At 37.6% G+C, this 15,922-nt stretch overlaps 1 protein-coding gene across 1 annotated transcript in view; it reads right to left on the bottom strand.

Moving 5' to 3' along the window:
* Positions 1 to 4,863, bottom strand: part of kcng4a (potassium voltage-gated channel, subfamily G, member 4a) — a 33,702-nt gene extending 28,839 nt beyond the window's left edge. Inside the window, exons 1-2 of the mRNA XM_048168996.1 lie at positions 3,856 to 4,863; positions 1,322 to 2,239 (exon numbers count right to left, since the gene is read on the bottom strand). Coding sequence (XP_048024953.1) covers positions 1,322 to 2,071 — 750 coding nt within the window. The 5' untranslated portion in view covers positions 2,072 to 2,239; positions 3,856 to 4,863. The remainder of the gene's footprint in view (positions 1 to 1,321; positions 2,240 to 3,855) is intronic.
* Positions 4,864 to 15,922: the final 11,059 nt, after the last annotated feature.

The following is a 15,922-nucleotide window of genomic DNA, read 5'->3' as shown; positions in this document are numbered from 1 at the left end:
TGCCTGCTGACATTCCAGAGGTCTCTATGGAGCTGGTTCATTATTCTCTATGTATGTTTGCTGACATTGTGGAGGCATTGCCGGTCCAGTTCATTACTCTCTGGGTATTTACTGACATTGGGGAGCCCTGCTGAGGTGCATTCATTATTTCACACTAGGAACAGCACGCACAGGTCTGCTTGAAGACCGGAAACACACCTCCAGCGACACATTCTACCCGAGGAGAAGGGGGTCTAAGTGAACTAAGCTGAACATGTGTTTGACTTTTGCTGCTTATATCTTGTATCAAGACAAACTGAAGTAAAATGTACCATAGAGAGAATGGCAACACATGGATTTACATATACTGTAAATAACTCTATTTCCAGAGTGTTGGCTCAATATGAAAGCATCTATGCATTTGAGAGCATAGAAATTTTCCAGATCATATAGGGTTAACTCAATCCCAAAAGTGAAAATGATGTCATTATTGAAATTAAATCTTTATCATATAAAACAATCATATGTCTGCATAAGACTTAAAGGGTTAGTTCACCCAAGAATGAAATTTCTGTCATTACGTTCTCACCCTCATGCCGTTCCAAACCTGTAAGACCTTTGTTCAACTTCAGAACACAAATTAAGATATTTTTGATGAAATACGAGAGTTTTTTTTTTATCCCTCATAGAAAGCAACATAATTACCACATTCAAGGTCAAGAAAAGTAGTAAAGACATCGTTAAAATAGTCAACGTGACTACAGTGGTTCAAACTTAATGTTACGAAGCAATGAGTTTTCTTTTTGTGCACAAAAACAAAACTAAAATAACGACTTTATTCATTCTTCTGTCCCTTGTCATTCTCCTAAACAGTTTACGTTGTAAAGACTTTATATAGATAGTGCAGACTTCCAGGTTCTACGTCAGAATGGCGACTCAGTATTGGTTGACGCTGTACATGTGAGCACGACGCTTATTGGGTCAGCGTTCTGACGTAGAACCTGGAAACCTGCACTGTCTATACAACGTAAACAGTGATTTTAATGGTGATGTCTTTACTACTTTTCTGGACCTTGAATGTGGTAATTATGTTGATTTTTATGGGGGATAAAAAAAAAAACTCTTGAATTTCATCAAAAATATCTTAATTTGTGAAGATGAATGAAGGTCTTATGGGTTTGTAATGACATAAGGGTGAGAAATTAATGACAGAAATTTCATTTTTTCTTTGTTGGAACACAAAATATATTCTGAAAAAAGATTGGGACAACATGATGACAGACTTTTCATTTTTGGGTGACCCATCTCCTTATTCAGCCTGAGACATTTTGCATGTACTCACCCTATTCTCCTCCTCTCTGAGGTCCGGCATGGTGCTGATGCACAAGCTGATCACTGTCACCGCCACCATCACCACAGAAAAACAGGCAAACATCTTTCCTGGCAAGCCCGACTGAGGGTTCTCCACCATGTCCCTCAGATCGTTCATGAACTTGCGGTAACGTGTCTCCACAACAGGAGGGCGCAGCTGCATATTGCGCTGACGGCGCTCCTCCTCCCGCCGCTCAAGCTCGGCGACCTCCTCAATGCGCGTGTACATCTTGCGCTTGCAGCAGCGTTCCATGTAGGCCATCTCCACGCCCCAATAGTTGAGCTCCTCGTGCAGCGAGAGTGCGCACATCTCTCGTAACATTCGTAGCTTTCCTGCTGCTAGGAAGTTGAGGATTATACGAAACGCACTGGGGCTACGGTCGAAGAAAAATTCACGGCGGGCTTCATCATAATCGTCACAAACGCAAGCGATCTCCTCAGGGCTGCTGCAGGGTTTTAGACGTCCTAAGCGTGTCAAGGGGAACTGCTCCAGCGTACTCCAAGGGAAGGTGTAGCGGTTGCCACCCACGTTGATGAGGGCCTGCAGGCCGTGGTCTACCGAAAGCAGATCTTCCGATCGGCGAATGAACTGAGCACGCTGATAATACACTCCCTTGATTGTCTCGGTTTCTGGGATCTCAGTAAAGATGTGGTCCAAGCTGCTGTCGTCACTGACCGAGAGGTTGCTGAAGTCATGATTGGCGTTGCTGATGATTGGCATGATGGCATTGAAGAGGAAAGTTGATCAAAGAGATGGACGAAGCTATGGTCGTTACACCGTTAGCCTGATACCTGGGTGCTGGGCATTGAGGTGTTTATTCCAAGGTAGATCCCATAGGATCTCGTGCACAGTTCAGTGAAGAGCCAAACAGCCCACATCATTTGCACTCTGTTGGAGACAAAGAGACAACAAAACTCAAAGAGGTCAAATAGTTGTGTTCATGAAAATAAGTTTGTTGAAACAACATAGAAATTATATAATATCCATATTTACAGCCATGCTCTTTGTATTTCAATAAAGAAGGACACTGTTGTTTGGCACAGTCTCTGGAGGCTGGGTGTATTAGCAGAGACCTCCAGACATCCCACAACTCTTAACAGAGATTGAATAATTTGCTGTTGTCAAGGTGTTTCATTATGCTAGGGTGGGAGTGATAAACTATTTATTATTAGAAGCATATTCCCATTGGGAGCGAGGCTTGCTTTACTGTGTGGAAAGTTAATTGAGGAAAGTGTGCTGAGCAGCCCAGTGGCAGTGGCTCTACCAAGAACATTCTCTCCAGTACAGGCTGATGAGCAGAAAGTGAGGGGAGCAAGATTCTTCATAATCACACATAAGCAGGTGTTAAAATAGGGTGGAAATTAGGAAGGATGTGAACCAAGAAGACAATGCATGATAATTGCAAATGTGTCTAAACAATAGCAAAATAATGGGCAACAACAGACAGCACGCAAGAAGGGTCAGGGGCCACTTCTGTTGCCTTTCAAAAAAGCTTATTTAAAAATACACTACACGTCTGAGTGATTTATCGACTTTAGTAAATTTAAAAGATCATTATACTGTAACTTTAACTCAGAGGGGGTTCCATAAAAAAAGTAACATTTCCACTATGTCTACGTATATCTGCCATCTCGTTACAAAGAGCATTTTTGACAACCATTCAAAAATGTTTATTCCCAACAAATCTTTTTGCAAGCAACATTTAAATCCCAACATTTCAGTATATTATAGTATATTATTTCTGAAGAAAGAGCCAGTTCATTTTGGTTATTCAAAAACCTTTATGAATCAGTCAGGGCAGTTACTTAATTAACCTGACTCACAATCGATATATAATTGACAAATTTTAAAGGATCATATTTATGCCGCCAATAAAAAGTTGTTGAAAAGTCATTTTAAAACTCTATGATATAACGTTACATTTTGCAAGAATTACAATAATTTTGTTTCTTACATGTGTTGAAATCCGAAACGATCTCATCATTTGTCAACAGACTCCTGAGGGCAGCACAGAACTGCATTCTTATATCCAAATAATTATTCATCAAAAAAGTACCAAAATAATTGTTCGTAGAATTCTAATCGTTTAAGGCTAATCAGAATCGTTAAGACGAATCGTTACAACCTTACGATTCCAATCCCTATCCCATTCCATCAATACATTCTTAAAGAATTCATGAAAATTCCTGGCTCATTCACAACCCATAATATAAAAATGTATAATATGATATGACAGTTCAATCGCTGCTGAATTTAACTTTATTAAATCTGAAAATACATAAATAAATGTTCAAATAACATTATTTTTAAGACATGTGTTAGACTGTGTAGTCAATGTATGAAACCACAGACAACAAATAAACCTAAAGCGAAATCATAACACACCGCTGACAGCCTAAAAGTTGATAAAAACGCAATATATGCAAAAATGTATACGTTAATGATCATATAAAGTTTACTAAATAAAATCTACAAGAGCATCAAAGTAGAAACTCCCAACTCACCCCTCGCCACGACTCCGGTCCTCACTTTCTTCAGCAGAGACATTTTCTGTCCACAGTGCTCCATAACCGGATAAACGAACTCACTTTAGTATTTACTTAACGCTTCTTGATGGAATGCTGAAGTCAGGGGCGGGAAAATGATCAGAGCGCGAATATTCTTCGCTGACACATCATTACTGTCCCGCGCGCTCAGAGTCACTATCACTGCATAGACCCGAGCGAGTGTGTGTGAGTGAACGGCGGTCGGTCGCGCGCCCCTCTCGCGCTTTGAGAGAGGCACTGTAAGTTTAAAGGGAAGTCTAAATCATCGTAGGGACGTACTGAATGCAAACCCTGGTCACGTACCGTTCGCACTCCGACAATAAACCTTATAAACAGCAGATTATTGTATAACAGTTTCCTGTTTTAAACGAGTTTTAGATGTGCACGTCATTGTGCGTCAACGCGACTGAGACATTAATTATTACACTCGCAGTGGACACTTGAACCGCTTTCCCGGTGACAATGACGATTTCCGAATCCAGTAATTGAATATGAAGATCTTTAGGCAAAATAGTCTGCATTCCCAACAGAATATTTGTATCATGAGGCTGTTTCATCAAACGCAATATTCCATTACGACAGATATATCTACAGGTAAGTGCATCAGTGTTTGCTGTACACACAGTAGAAATCATGATGTCTATTTATGCATTGCACACAGTGCAAACACCCCAGGACAGCCCAATTAGTTTGATTCAGTATTTGCATACATGCTGTTTACCTGGCAGCACTATTATGGAGCTTACAAACAGACGCGTACAAAGTGTGCATACTGTACTCATTAGGTTGTGCATGCCTAGGGAAATTCTAAAATAACTAAGCAGTTTGCGCAGGTCCTGGTGGCATATGAATGGAAAGTGAGACAGCTGGCATTGTGCACTCACACTCTCCATCATTGGATGCCAAGGGTCTGCACACATAAAACCCATGAATGATTGCACAGATATGCACTGCTGATATATGCCTATCCACCCCCTCTTGACTGTCTCATTTATGTACCCCCTCAATCATACATTTATGTATGTTTGCCACATAATAAGACCCCACACACACACACACACACAATGTGATATACATACAATGTGTGCGGGTCGGTCATGTACACTTAGCTTAAAGTGATGTGCACCCAACAAATCAATTAAGACATTTGTCTTTGATTATTTCCGTTATTGATGTTATTGATTTTATCAATTAGTCCAAACCTACTCTATAGCTTTGTTCAAATTTGGAGGCTACATCTTTTAAGGACTCTGACTTCAAAGGTCACGCCTTCGAAGGCCACAAAGGTCAGACAGACCATTGTTAAATGAGACAGTCTAGCCTATGGATGATTGTTCTTTCACCTAGCAACTGTGACAGCTGCTGTTGACATTTGTACTGGACTTTTTTGAAAATTATATTCAACTGTCTGAAAACAAAACAGGGTTCACAACCTGTATGTTCACATTGGTCCATTTCTGTATATAATGAAGAGTATAAACTATATGAAATTGCATCTTAGTAAGATATGTGAACATTTGAACCGCTTTAAAGTTTTTATTTTTACATTTGTATCATTAGATAGTCGAGTAAGTTGAAGCCCAATACTTTCATTTAAAAGTGTAATCCAGCAATTTCTCTCTCTCTCTCTCTCAAAAAAAAAAAAAAAAAAAATCCTGTTGTCACCAGCACGCAATGAATTCTGGGGTAGGCTACGCTGCAAAGGATCTATCTGTTGTATCCTTCATTGCCTGGGAAACCAAGGACACATTTCAAGGCCACATTTGAAGGAGCCTTCGATTTGGGACAGCCTTTGTCACGCCACTGTGAAGCAATCAGCCTTCAAAGGATGTAGCATCTGAATTGGGACGTAGCTTATATGTGATTTCAGGGCCATTACTTGAATTCACACCTAGGACAAGTTATATTATACCTTAAGGTAATGATACACTGGGCAACTTTTTGAGCAATGTTGCCGAGCGATGATGCTTGGGCACTCTCCCATTGAGAATGGGAAACAAATTTCAGTCTGGTTACTTTAGATCGAAATTTGTTTCCCATTCTCAATGGGAAAGTGCCCAAGCATCATCGCTCGGCAACATTGCTCAAAAAGTTGCCCAGTGTATCTTCACCTTTTGTGGACCCCCTTGTCAAAGGGCCTAGGACAATATTTCTTGTTGTCTCCCAGACAACAGCCTTGTGTGATTTATACACACACAAGCGGGTGGCTTCATCAAGTGATGGCTCTACAACATTTAAGAGAAAACGAGACTGTTTGAGAATGAGACAGAGGGGGAAAAGGACAGGAATCAGTTGGAGGATTAAACTGTAATCCCCAGTGACAAAGGGATGGGGTCAGACTGATGAGAGTGTCAGGCTGGGGGACGGGACGTGGAGCAGCTTCAGCAGCTGATGGGCAGTTGTGTGTCCCACTGACATCTGTCTGATTCAGTGTAAATTCCTATCAACCTAATTGCTCCTCAAGCAGATGTGTGAATAGCTAGATTACTGCCAAACAGTGGTCTGCCAGAGTGGAGGAGAAGGAGTTATAGAGCTGTGAGACTTTCTCAATCCCAATAATATAGGTGTTTGATGAATTCCCTCCCACGCCAATTGAATCAATATAATCAAAGATGTGATTTTTGCTGTGCTTGAAGCACAATTACTAGGTGAGATGGAGCAGGAAATGCTGGTTCGTACATAACCATGCTCTGTTTTGATTATCGGACAGCAATCCTAATCCAGGGTGATTTACATAACATTCAAATTTGTAATCAAATCCTGAAGGCAGCTAAGGGAAGCAGGTTAAATGAGTTTTCTCCTGGGGGACGGCAGATGTCAGTCATCTGGAATTTGGGCCGGTCATAGCATTGGAGATTTCTAAAGAGAAAGATATGCAGTCTGAAGCCTTCCATGGTGTTCTGTATTAAACATTAATGCTGGAGGATGGGATGCATAGACCTATCCCTTTATGCAGACATCAAACCTCCCTTTGAGCTTAAATTGGAATTTGAGAACAGCCAGGAACGTAGAACTCCCTTGCAGTCAAACCACCACTTTGCGTGTGTGTCTAGTGTGCATGTGTGTGTGCTTGTCAGAGAGCAAACTGCAGACCGGATATCCCCATACAGGAGGGCCAAAAATAGAATGGTCTTCATCATCTGCACAGGGTGAAGCACATCTGAGCCTTTCCTGTACCAAAAGAACCCCGTCAGCATTTCAAACAAACCGCATGTTCTATAGAATGAATCCATCTGCCTATCAATTAACTCTTGCATGCAACTAGAAGCGTCCACTTCTTGTCAACAACATCAAATGATATAGTTTACAAGGACACATGGCATTGCCAATAACTGCAGCCAGCAGTGAAACTAACAGGACCGTCTGTCTCACATTGAGGGACTTTCTGTGGTCTCTGCTGTGCGTGCAGTGTTTTGTTTCCACATTAATTGAGTCTATTTACATCAGCAGCCCTTACCCTGCTGCTCAGGTTACCTGTAATGACACACCTGGATAAGAACTTGAGCGCTCAACCCGATCATCTCACTTCCCTGATCTCTGATCAGTTTACAGACGCTATGGCTCCATTTTCAGGCCCATCATGAATCAAATCAGAACATTGGAAAAACTTTCTTTTCTTTCTTTCTTTCTTTCTTTCTTTCTTTCTTTCTTTCTTTCTTTCTTTCTTTCTTTTTTGAATGAAAGATTATCAATGTATCATCTTCTCTCCTGTTAAAGTCATCATAAAACTGCTTTTCCAATCCATTAAACTTCCGTAATGTGATACATTTACAAATGAAACAGGATGAGGGAAAAAAATGGGGTGGGATCTGATTTAATCTCTCAGAAACTGAATAAAAAACTAGGCACTATTACTTTACTGAAACACCGAACCCACGTTTGAGGAGGGTTTTTTGACCCTGAAGGTCAGTTTTACCCTTAATAAATACATTTTTTTCAAATTAATTATTTTCTTTATAGCAGTGACCTTTATTACATAAAGTTACTGCATAAAATTACTGCAATACAACAATGGCTGAATATTTGGATATTGGTTAATATTGAACAATAACTATAGACTCATTGGAAAAATGTGCCTCTACCTAAATTTGCTTGGTAGCTCACCTGGTACAGTATTGCACTTACGATGTGAAGCGCTCGGGTACAAGTCACGTGAAACATGAGTCACGATAAAAGACTCAAACAGTTTTAGAACTGGCATGGTTGCTTTAACTCATCACATTTTCTTTTGTTAAAGGTGTACTTCACCACTTGAAAATGGGCTTTCAATAAAACTTGGCTGCCTATACAATAGAAATGAAAAATATTTTTTGAAATCGGTGCCACCTGACTAGAAAAAAAACAGAGAATGAAGGCTGTTGTCTACCCTTTGCCAAATAGGCAAGAAAACTTCAACACCCGAAATGGGCATGTTGCCATCCAAGATCACTCCCACCAGTTTGCTTTGTATACGCTTACCAGAGTCAAATACCGCCTTGCTTTAGTAGGAAATACTTCTTAGCAAACATTCAGTCTTAATGTTGTCGAATTATGTTTAGTCAAAATGTGTACAAATTGTGTATATTTTGATTTCATGTTGAATTTGAAGACGAGAGGAGGCCAATCAGAGCCTCTCAACATTTCCCAAATACCCTGACCTGTCAACAGGCTACCGAAGAATGAAGAAGACAGGACACAAGCACTGCCATGGAGATAACAGCTTCCAGCAAAATACACAGAACACAGAGCCTCATATTTTTCTGTAGCTACCCAGCGGCTATACGGGTGTCTGTGGACTGAAGGACCACGCAATCCTGGGACAGATAATTCAGCTTTATCTGGCCTCCCCACAGACAGTCATCCAAATTGAATCGCCATTCCTGCAAACCGTGCAATGAATCATTAACTCATTAGAATGAATTCCAGTTTTCAAATGAAGTTTCTTCTACACACCAAGCAGCCATCGACACACCGTAACAAAACCAACAGACTGAATCAGTCAGCTTCTCTCCTTCACACCTCTCCATGCCCAGGGGCAAGAAAAAATGGGGGGAAAAAAGGAGTTTTCAATCATTAAAACCCGGTAGGCATGATATATTTTAATTTTAATGGAGAACTAACTCTGATAAGCAAACACGTACTGGGCTATTACATTGCCTGGTCCAATTAATCATTACATTGCAAAAGAATTCAATATTCTTGTCAGGAAGTATTTGCTAGCTAGCTGAGTTAATAGGGCTCTTTCTCATTCCTGTGCCGATATACTGCTTACAGCGGGAATATTGACAGTATGTTAGCACACCACAGCATCAAACACAGGGAGTGAAGCTTGGTTCGACCAAGTCAGAATAAGTAGGCTGATTGATGTTTTAGTTTGAAGTTGCTTTATTATGATCATTTTAGTAAAAAAAAAAAAAAAAAAAAAGCCATGATATTTAAAGGTGCTAAAGAGGATGTTTTGTTTTATACATTTTTGCAATATTACTTGAAACTGTCTTTACTAACTGATAAAAGACTATTTATTAGGTGCACTGAAAGGAATAATATTAATATACATCATCTGTGCACGAGGTAGGGCCTTAAAAACATCAGCAAATCGACTGGCTTGTCAATCACTGCCATGACGTTCCTTGTGCGAGACGTGCATGGCTGCGCGCTCCAGTAACTTTCCACACTCTACAGGCGCATGCAATGTTTTTGTCAGGAGACAGGAGTAACAGCTGCAGATTATGAGTTACCTGCGGTGAGTCCGACATAATGAATCCACTAACACGACACAGCGAATGCCGGTGGTAAACACTCGTGTTCCAATACTCGTGCACGAGTTTTGGGAGGCGTTCCCTCGAAATGAGCTGTGAAGGAGGGGGGTTGTTCTTACGCATGCGCTCATTTCAAAAACTCACTAACAGTCTTTGGTTTCTCAGTCGACGAAAAGATCCTCTTTAGCACCTTTAAAGTGAAAATAAAGACTTTTTCTTCCATGGAACAAAAAAGAGAACTTTAGCAGAATGTTTGATATAAACATACAGTGACCTAAAACTATCAAACTCCAAAAATGCTTTCATTGCATGGAAAAGAGCAACATAAGTATTCTGCTAAGCTTCTGATGAATATTTTCAATGAATAACATCTTAAATGTCCGTCGTGAATGCAGTGTTGTTATTGCTAATTAAAACTTGTTTAAAATTAAATATAAATATCAAACGAAAACTTAGACTTTCATTTAGTAAGCCTGTAACCATTTCAATCGTTGATGGAAAAGACCATTTACAGCCAATACAGGCAATTTACTTAGGAAATACATGGTTTTTAAAGCTTTTTAACAGTTATAGCGCCACCTATGGTCCGATCTCCATAAAAGTTGGCATGCTTCTTTAAAATCTCAAATGTCATTCCCCCTCAATCCCATGAGTCAAACAGGCCCACGAGTTTCCTTTCGATCGGCCTCCCTTAACCTTGTCTGATAGCTGTTCATACTTCATTGGCCGATGGTGGACGTGTTTTTTGATATGCGTCAATGTCCTCATTGGCAGTCATGGCACCTTGGTCAATGACACTGCATGCCAAGTCAATCAGACTAACGGTGAAGTAGTTATAGCCATTTTCATGTTTTTTTCCCCTGTTATAGTGCCAACAACTGCCCATTTGCCACATCATCCTTTTTCACGTGACCACAGAACGAGCTCTTACAGGTGTGCTGAGTTTGGTGAAAATATCTCAATCCGTTCAGGAGTTATAGCAGTAAAAGTGCCAATTTGAAAGTTTTGGCAGCCCTTAGGCACAGTGAATCTAAATTTCAGCTTTCTTTTTTTTCTTTTTTTGGGATAATTATTGACAATTAGATTCCAAAGAATCTCTACAATAGGGTTTCAGCACTATGCATTTGAACCCCTAAATAACACTTCTCAGAATATTGGATACAAAAACACGTACAACAGAACAACCAACATAATATTGAAGAGAACGGACAAACTCAGGGTATAAATAACACAAGTCAAACTAATCAACGAAATAGAGAACAGGTGCAGATCATAATCAATCAATGAAAGACCAAGGAAACCAAATTCAAACACAACGTACAAAACCTACCCACAACAGACTACCCAGAATACCAATAACAGGCATCTAACTAAAATAAATGTTTATGTTAAAAAACTAAAATTACTGATACTAAAACTTAAAAATCAATTAAGCTTAACAGAATGCTAAAAAAATGACAAAAGCACAAAACAAGATTAGAACTAAAACTAAAAATTCTATAATAGTTTATAAATAATACTGGAATAATACTGCTGAAACTTTAGTTCCTCTGAAAAAAAGTACATTTCAGAACACTTTTTTGGAGCTCAACTGCCTCAGATCTTATGATAAAATAATGCTCTGGACCTTTTGTGAAATAAATGATGATGGTTGTAAATAGTGAACACACACGCACATACACCACACATATACTGTACGCTCACAAAATGATGCTTTTGTGTTCCTTTGTCACCAATAGCTACACATAGTCCATGTTGAATGCCATAGGACTGCCATAGCCTAAGGGGAAAAGTTCAAGACAAACAGATCAAGGTTAATGAATGACCTCTCAAGTACATGACAAAGCTTCAGACCTCATTTAAAAAACATGTGCCACTGGCTGGGCCTGAGTCATGTTCTCTTGTGACAGCAGTGTACAGTACAGCCCTCAGTGATCAAACAGGAGGGAAGAGGAATGGCCGGTCTAATAATATAGAGAGAAAGGATCAGTGCCCTGCTTGTTGAATATGGAGCAGCTGAATCCAGTCATACATACTTCAAAATACACCTATTTGGCAACAATTATGAACATAAACCAAGCTCTTTGAGGTCACAGAAAGCAAATCAAAACCAAGAAGATAGATATTATTGAAGCTTTATCCATGTTTTACCACAAAAGAATGCAAGCACTTTTCAGAACAAACAGAGAAAAATAGGCCTACATTTAAAAAGTAGAAAATCTATTTGTTATGTTATCAATTTAGAAGTATTAACTGAATGTTTCAATGTTAAGCACATATAATGTTAATAAATAAATATATATATATGGCCTTGGGGTCTCACAAACACCAAGCAGAACATGAAGGTTAACAGGATGGAATGAAATGTAGCCATCATCCACCATATCTGCACTCATACAAAAGATTCAATGATTGGAACTAATTCCAGCATTGCTAACTATGATATTGTTTCATTGGCAAATAAATTTTGACCATTTTCTGATTGAATGCTACTACGCTAGTGCTAAATTAATGAATTCTCTAATCTTAGCTATAACTAGCTGTTGTAATATAGTTGTGCTGTGAAACATGTTTAGGATTACCATAAATGATAATGCTTTGTATTTGAGATGCACTCTGCAACGTAGCGGCCAGATTAAAATGCTGATACAGACACAGAAAGACACACACCACACCTCTACAGAACTCAGCAGCAAGCTATCTGCAGTCTTCTTAATCAAATACAGGTCAGAATCGGCCAGCCTCACTGAGTCCTTTCATCATGGGGCGTTTGTGCTGCCTTTGCTTTTAATCTCACTCTCCCACCCACATACATACACACACACACACACCCACACACACACTTTTTAAAGGAGTAGTTCATCTAAAATTTTGTCATTATTTACTCACCCTCATGCCGAACCAAACTCCTTACATCTTTCTCTTGCCTCTGTGGAATGAAAAGCGAGACTTTCTGAAGAATATCCTGGTCATTTGATATAATGAAAGTGGATAAAGTCATATGCTGTCGAGCTTTAAAAGAAAAAACATAAAAGTGGCTCATAAGACTTGTGTGCTATATTGCAAGTCTTGAAGTGATACTGAAGTATAGCTTTGAGTTAAAAACAGACTAAATTTAACTTCCATCCTTCTCGCCTTCACAATTTGTGAACTAATCATTCTATTGAGTCAAACCTTTTCAATTCATTGCTTAATTTACATGACAGTGAGTTAGTGGTAAAAGCTAGCTAGCTTTTAAACGTTAAAACTAAATGGATACACATGCACATCTGCTCACATATTGCCACTCTCATTCGCACATAACCTCAAACTGAATACACTAATTATTTTGTCTCTTACTGAGTGAAATAGGAAATGGAAAGCTGAATACTGAATAATTCAACTTCAAAGTGTGGGTCTAAATAAATGTTAGAAAATTAATAGAGGTCAGAAAGAACTTCTATTGATAGAGCTTTATATCAAAAGTAAATGAAGGAATTGCAGCTTTACATAACTGGGTAAATGATATGGGAGTAAATGACCTTTCATACTGTGGGATTGTGTCAAAGGAGTTATTTTCTCTCAAGTGAAAATCTTATAATTAATTAATATGATTGTAAAATAAGTTTGGCTGCTGTAATCCTAAAATAAAAGGAGTTAGAGACAGTCTTTGATTAAACAGAAATTTCTTATCCACAGAACTTGACTAACGTTTACTTGAATGGTTCTCACCCTGGTCCCTGATTTGGTTTGAAATCATGGTTCAATGAAACTCATTCTGTTATAGTACAGTATATTGTTCTGAAATCACCAAAACTGTTTGGTTACTAACATTCTTTAATATATTATCTTATGTCCCTTAGAAGAAAAAAAGCCATACAAGTTGGAATTACATGAGGGTGAGAAAATGATTACAGAGTACTGAATCATCCCTTTAAATCTCCAGTCACACTTTCCAAATTAGAGGCAGCAATTGAGAGCATTAAATTCAGTAAATCTCTTGGGATGGGTTAAATTTGAATTTTGTGTCACCTTTTGGCCACAGTTAGATTCATTAATATTATATAGGTTAAATTTAGCATTTCTCAAAAAATGCAAATATCAGTGTTCTAACATTCCTTTTAAAGGGTTAGTTCACACAAAAATGACATTTCTGTCATTAATTACTCACCCTCATGCCGTTCCAAACCTGTAAGATCTTCATTCATCTTCGGAATACAAATTAAGATATTTTTGATGAAATCTAAGAGATTTGTTATCTCCCATAGAAAGCAATGAAATTACTACGGAAGAGGATTAGGGCCAAGCAATATTAAAAAAAAAACATCTCGAGATTAAAGTTGTTAAATTTCAAGAAAAAACTTGTTAAATTTCAAGAAAAAAGCTGAAATAAAATGTTGAGAATAAACTCGTTAAATTACGAGAAAAAACTCTTTAAATTTCGAGAAAAAAGTCGAGATAAAATGTTGAGAATAAAGTCATTAAATTACGAGAAAAAAGTCATTAAATTACGAGAACATATTCGTTAAGTTATGAAAAAAATGTTGTTAAATTTCGAGAAAAAAGTCGAGATAAAATGTTGAGAATAAACTCATTAAATTATGAGAATAAGACGTTAAATGTTAAATTACAAGAAAAAAGTCGTTAAATTATGAGAATTATGTTCTCGTAATATAACGACTTTTTTCTCGTAATTTAATGATTTTATTCTCAACATTTTATCTCGACTTTTTTCTTGAAGTTTAACGAGTTTTTTTTCTCGTAATTTAACGAGTTTATTCTCAACATTTTATCACGACTTTTTTCTCGAAGTTTAACAAGTTTTTTTTCTGGTAATTTAACGAGTTTATTCTCAACATTTTATCACAACTTTTTTCTCTAAATTTAACGAGTTTTTTTCTCGTAATTTAACGAGTTTATTCTCAACATTTTATCTCGACTTTTTTCTCTAAATTTAACGAGTTTTTTTCTCGTAATTTAACAAGTTTATTCTCAACATTTTATCTCGACTTTTTTCTCGAAATTTAACGAGTTTTTTTCTCGTAATTTAACAAGTTTATTCTCAACATTTTATCTCGACTTTTTTCTTGAAGTTTAACGAGTTTTTTTTCTCGTAATTTAACGAGTTTATTCTCAACATTTTATCACGACTTTTTTCTCGAAGTTTAACGAGTTTTTTTTCTGGTTATTTAACGAGTTTATTCTCAACATTTTATCTCGACTTTTTTCTCTAAATTTAACGAGTTTTTTTCTCGTAATTTAACGAGTTTATTCTCAACATTTTATCTCGACTTTTTTCTCTAAATTTAACGAGTTTTTTTCTCGTAATTTAACGAGTTTATTCTCAACATTTTATCTCGACTTTTTTCTCGAAGTTTAACGAGTTTTTTTTCTGGTTAATTTAACGAGTTTATTCTCAACATTTTATCTCGACTTTTTTCTCTAAATTTAACGAGTTTTTTTCTCGTAATTTAACAAGTTTATTCTCAACATTTTATCTCGACTTTTTTCTTGAAGTTTAACGAGTTTTTTTTCTCGTAATTTAACGAGTTTATTCTCAACATTTTATCACGACTTTTTTCTCGAAGTTTAACGAGTTTTTTTTCTCGTAATTTAACGAGTTTATTCTCAACATTTTATCTCGACTTTTTTCTCTAAATTTAACGAGTTTTTTTCTCGTAATTTAACGAGTTTATTCTCAACATTTTATCTCGACTTTTTTCTCTAAATTTAATGAGTTTTTTTCTCGTAATTTAACGAGTTTATTCTCAACATTTTATCTCGAACTTTTTTCTCGAAATTTAACAACTTTAATCTCGAGATGGTTTTATTTTTTTATTATTGCTTGGCCCTAATCCTCTTCCGTAAATTACCACATTCAAGGTCCAGAAAAATAGTAAAGACATCATTAAAATAGTCAACGTGACTACAGTGGTTCAATCTTAATTTTATGAAGCGATGAGAATACTTTTTGTGCAAAAAAACAAAACAAAAATAAAGACTTTATTGAACAATTTCCTCTTTATCTTGTCATTCTCCTAAGCAGTTTACGTTTAAGACACATTGCAGAGTTTCCGTGTACTAAGTCAGAATGTCGACTCAGTATTGGCCGGCTCCTGCGTCAGCATCACACGCATGCGTCGTGGTGCTCACGTGAACAGCATCGGGCAATACTGAGCTGGCGTTCAGAGGTAAACATGGAAGTGCTGCACTGCGTCAACTACATAGGATTCTGATAGAGATGAAATTGTTGCATAAAGTTATTTTTGTTTTGTTTTTGCGCACAAAAAGTATTCTCGTCGCTTCAT

Source organism: Megalobrama amblycephala, linkage group LG19 (genome assembly GCF_018812025.1).
Source record: "Megalobrama amblycephala isolate DHTTF-2021 linkage group LG19, ASM1881202v1, whole genome shotgun sequence".
Lineage (NCBI taxonomy): Eukaryota > Metazoa > Chordata > Actinopteri > Cypriniformes > Xenocyprididae > Megalobrama > Megalobrama amblycephala.
The sequence above is the reverse complement of the archived record's forward strand: the minus strand, read 5'-3'. Positions and strand labels throughout refer to the sequence as shown.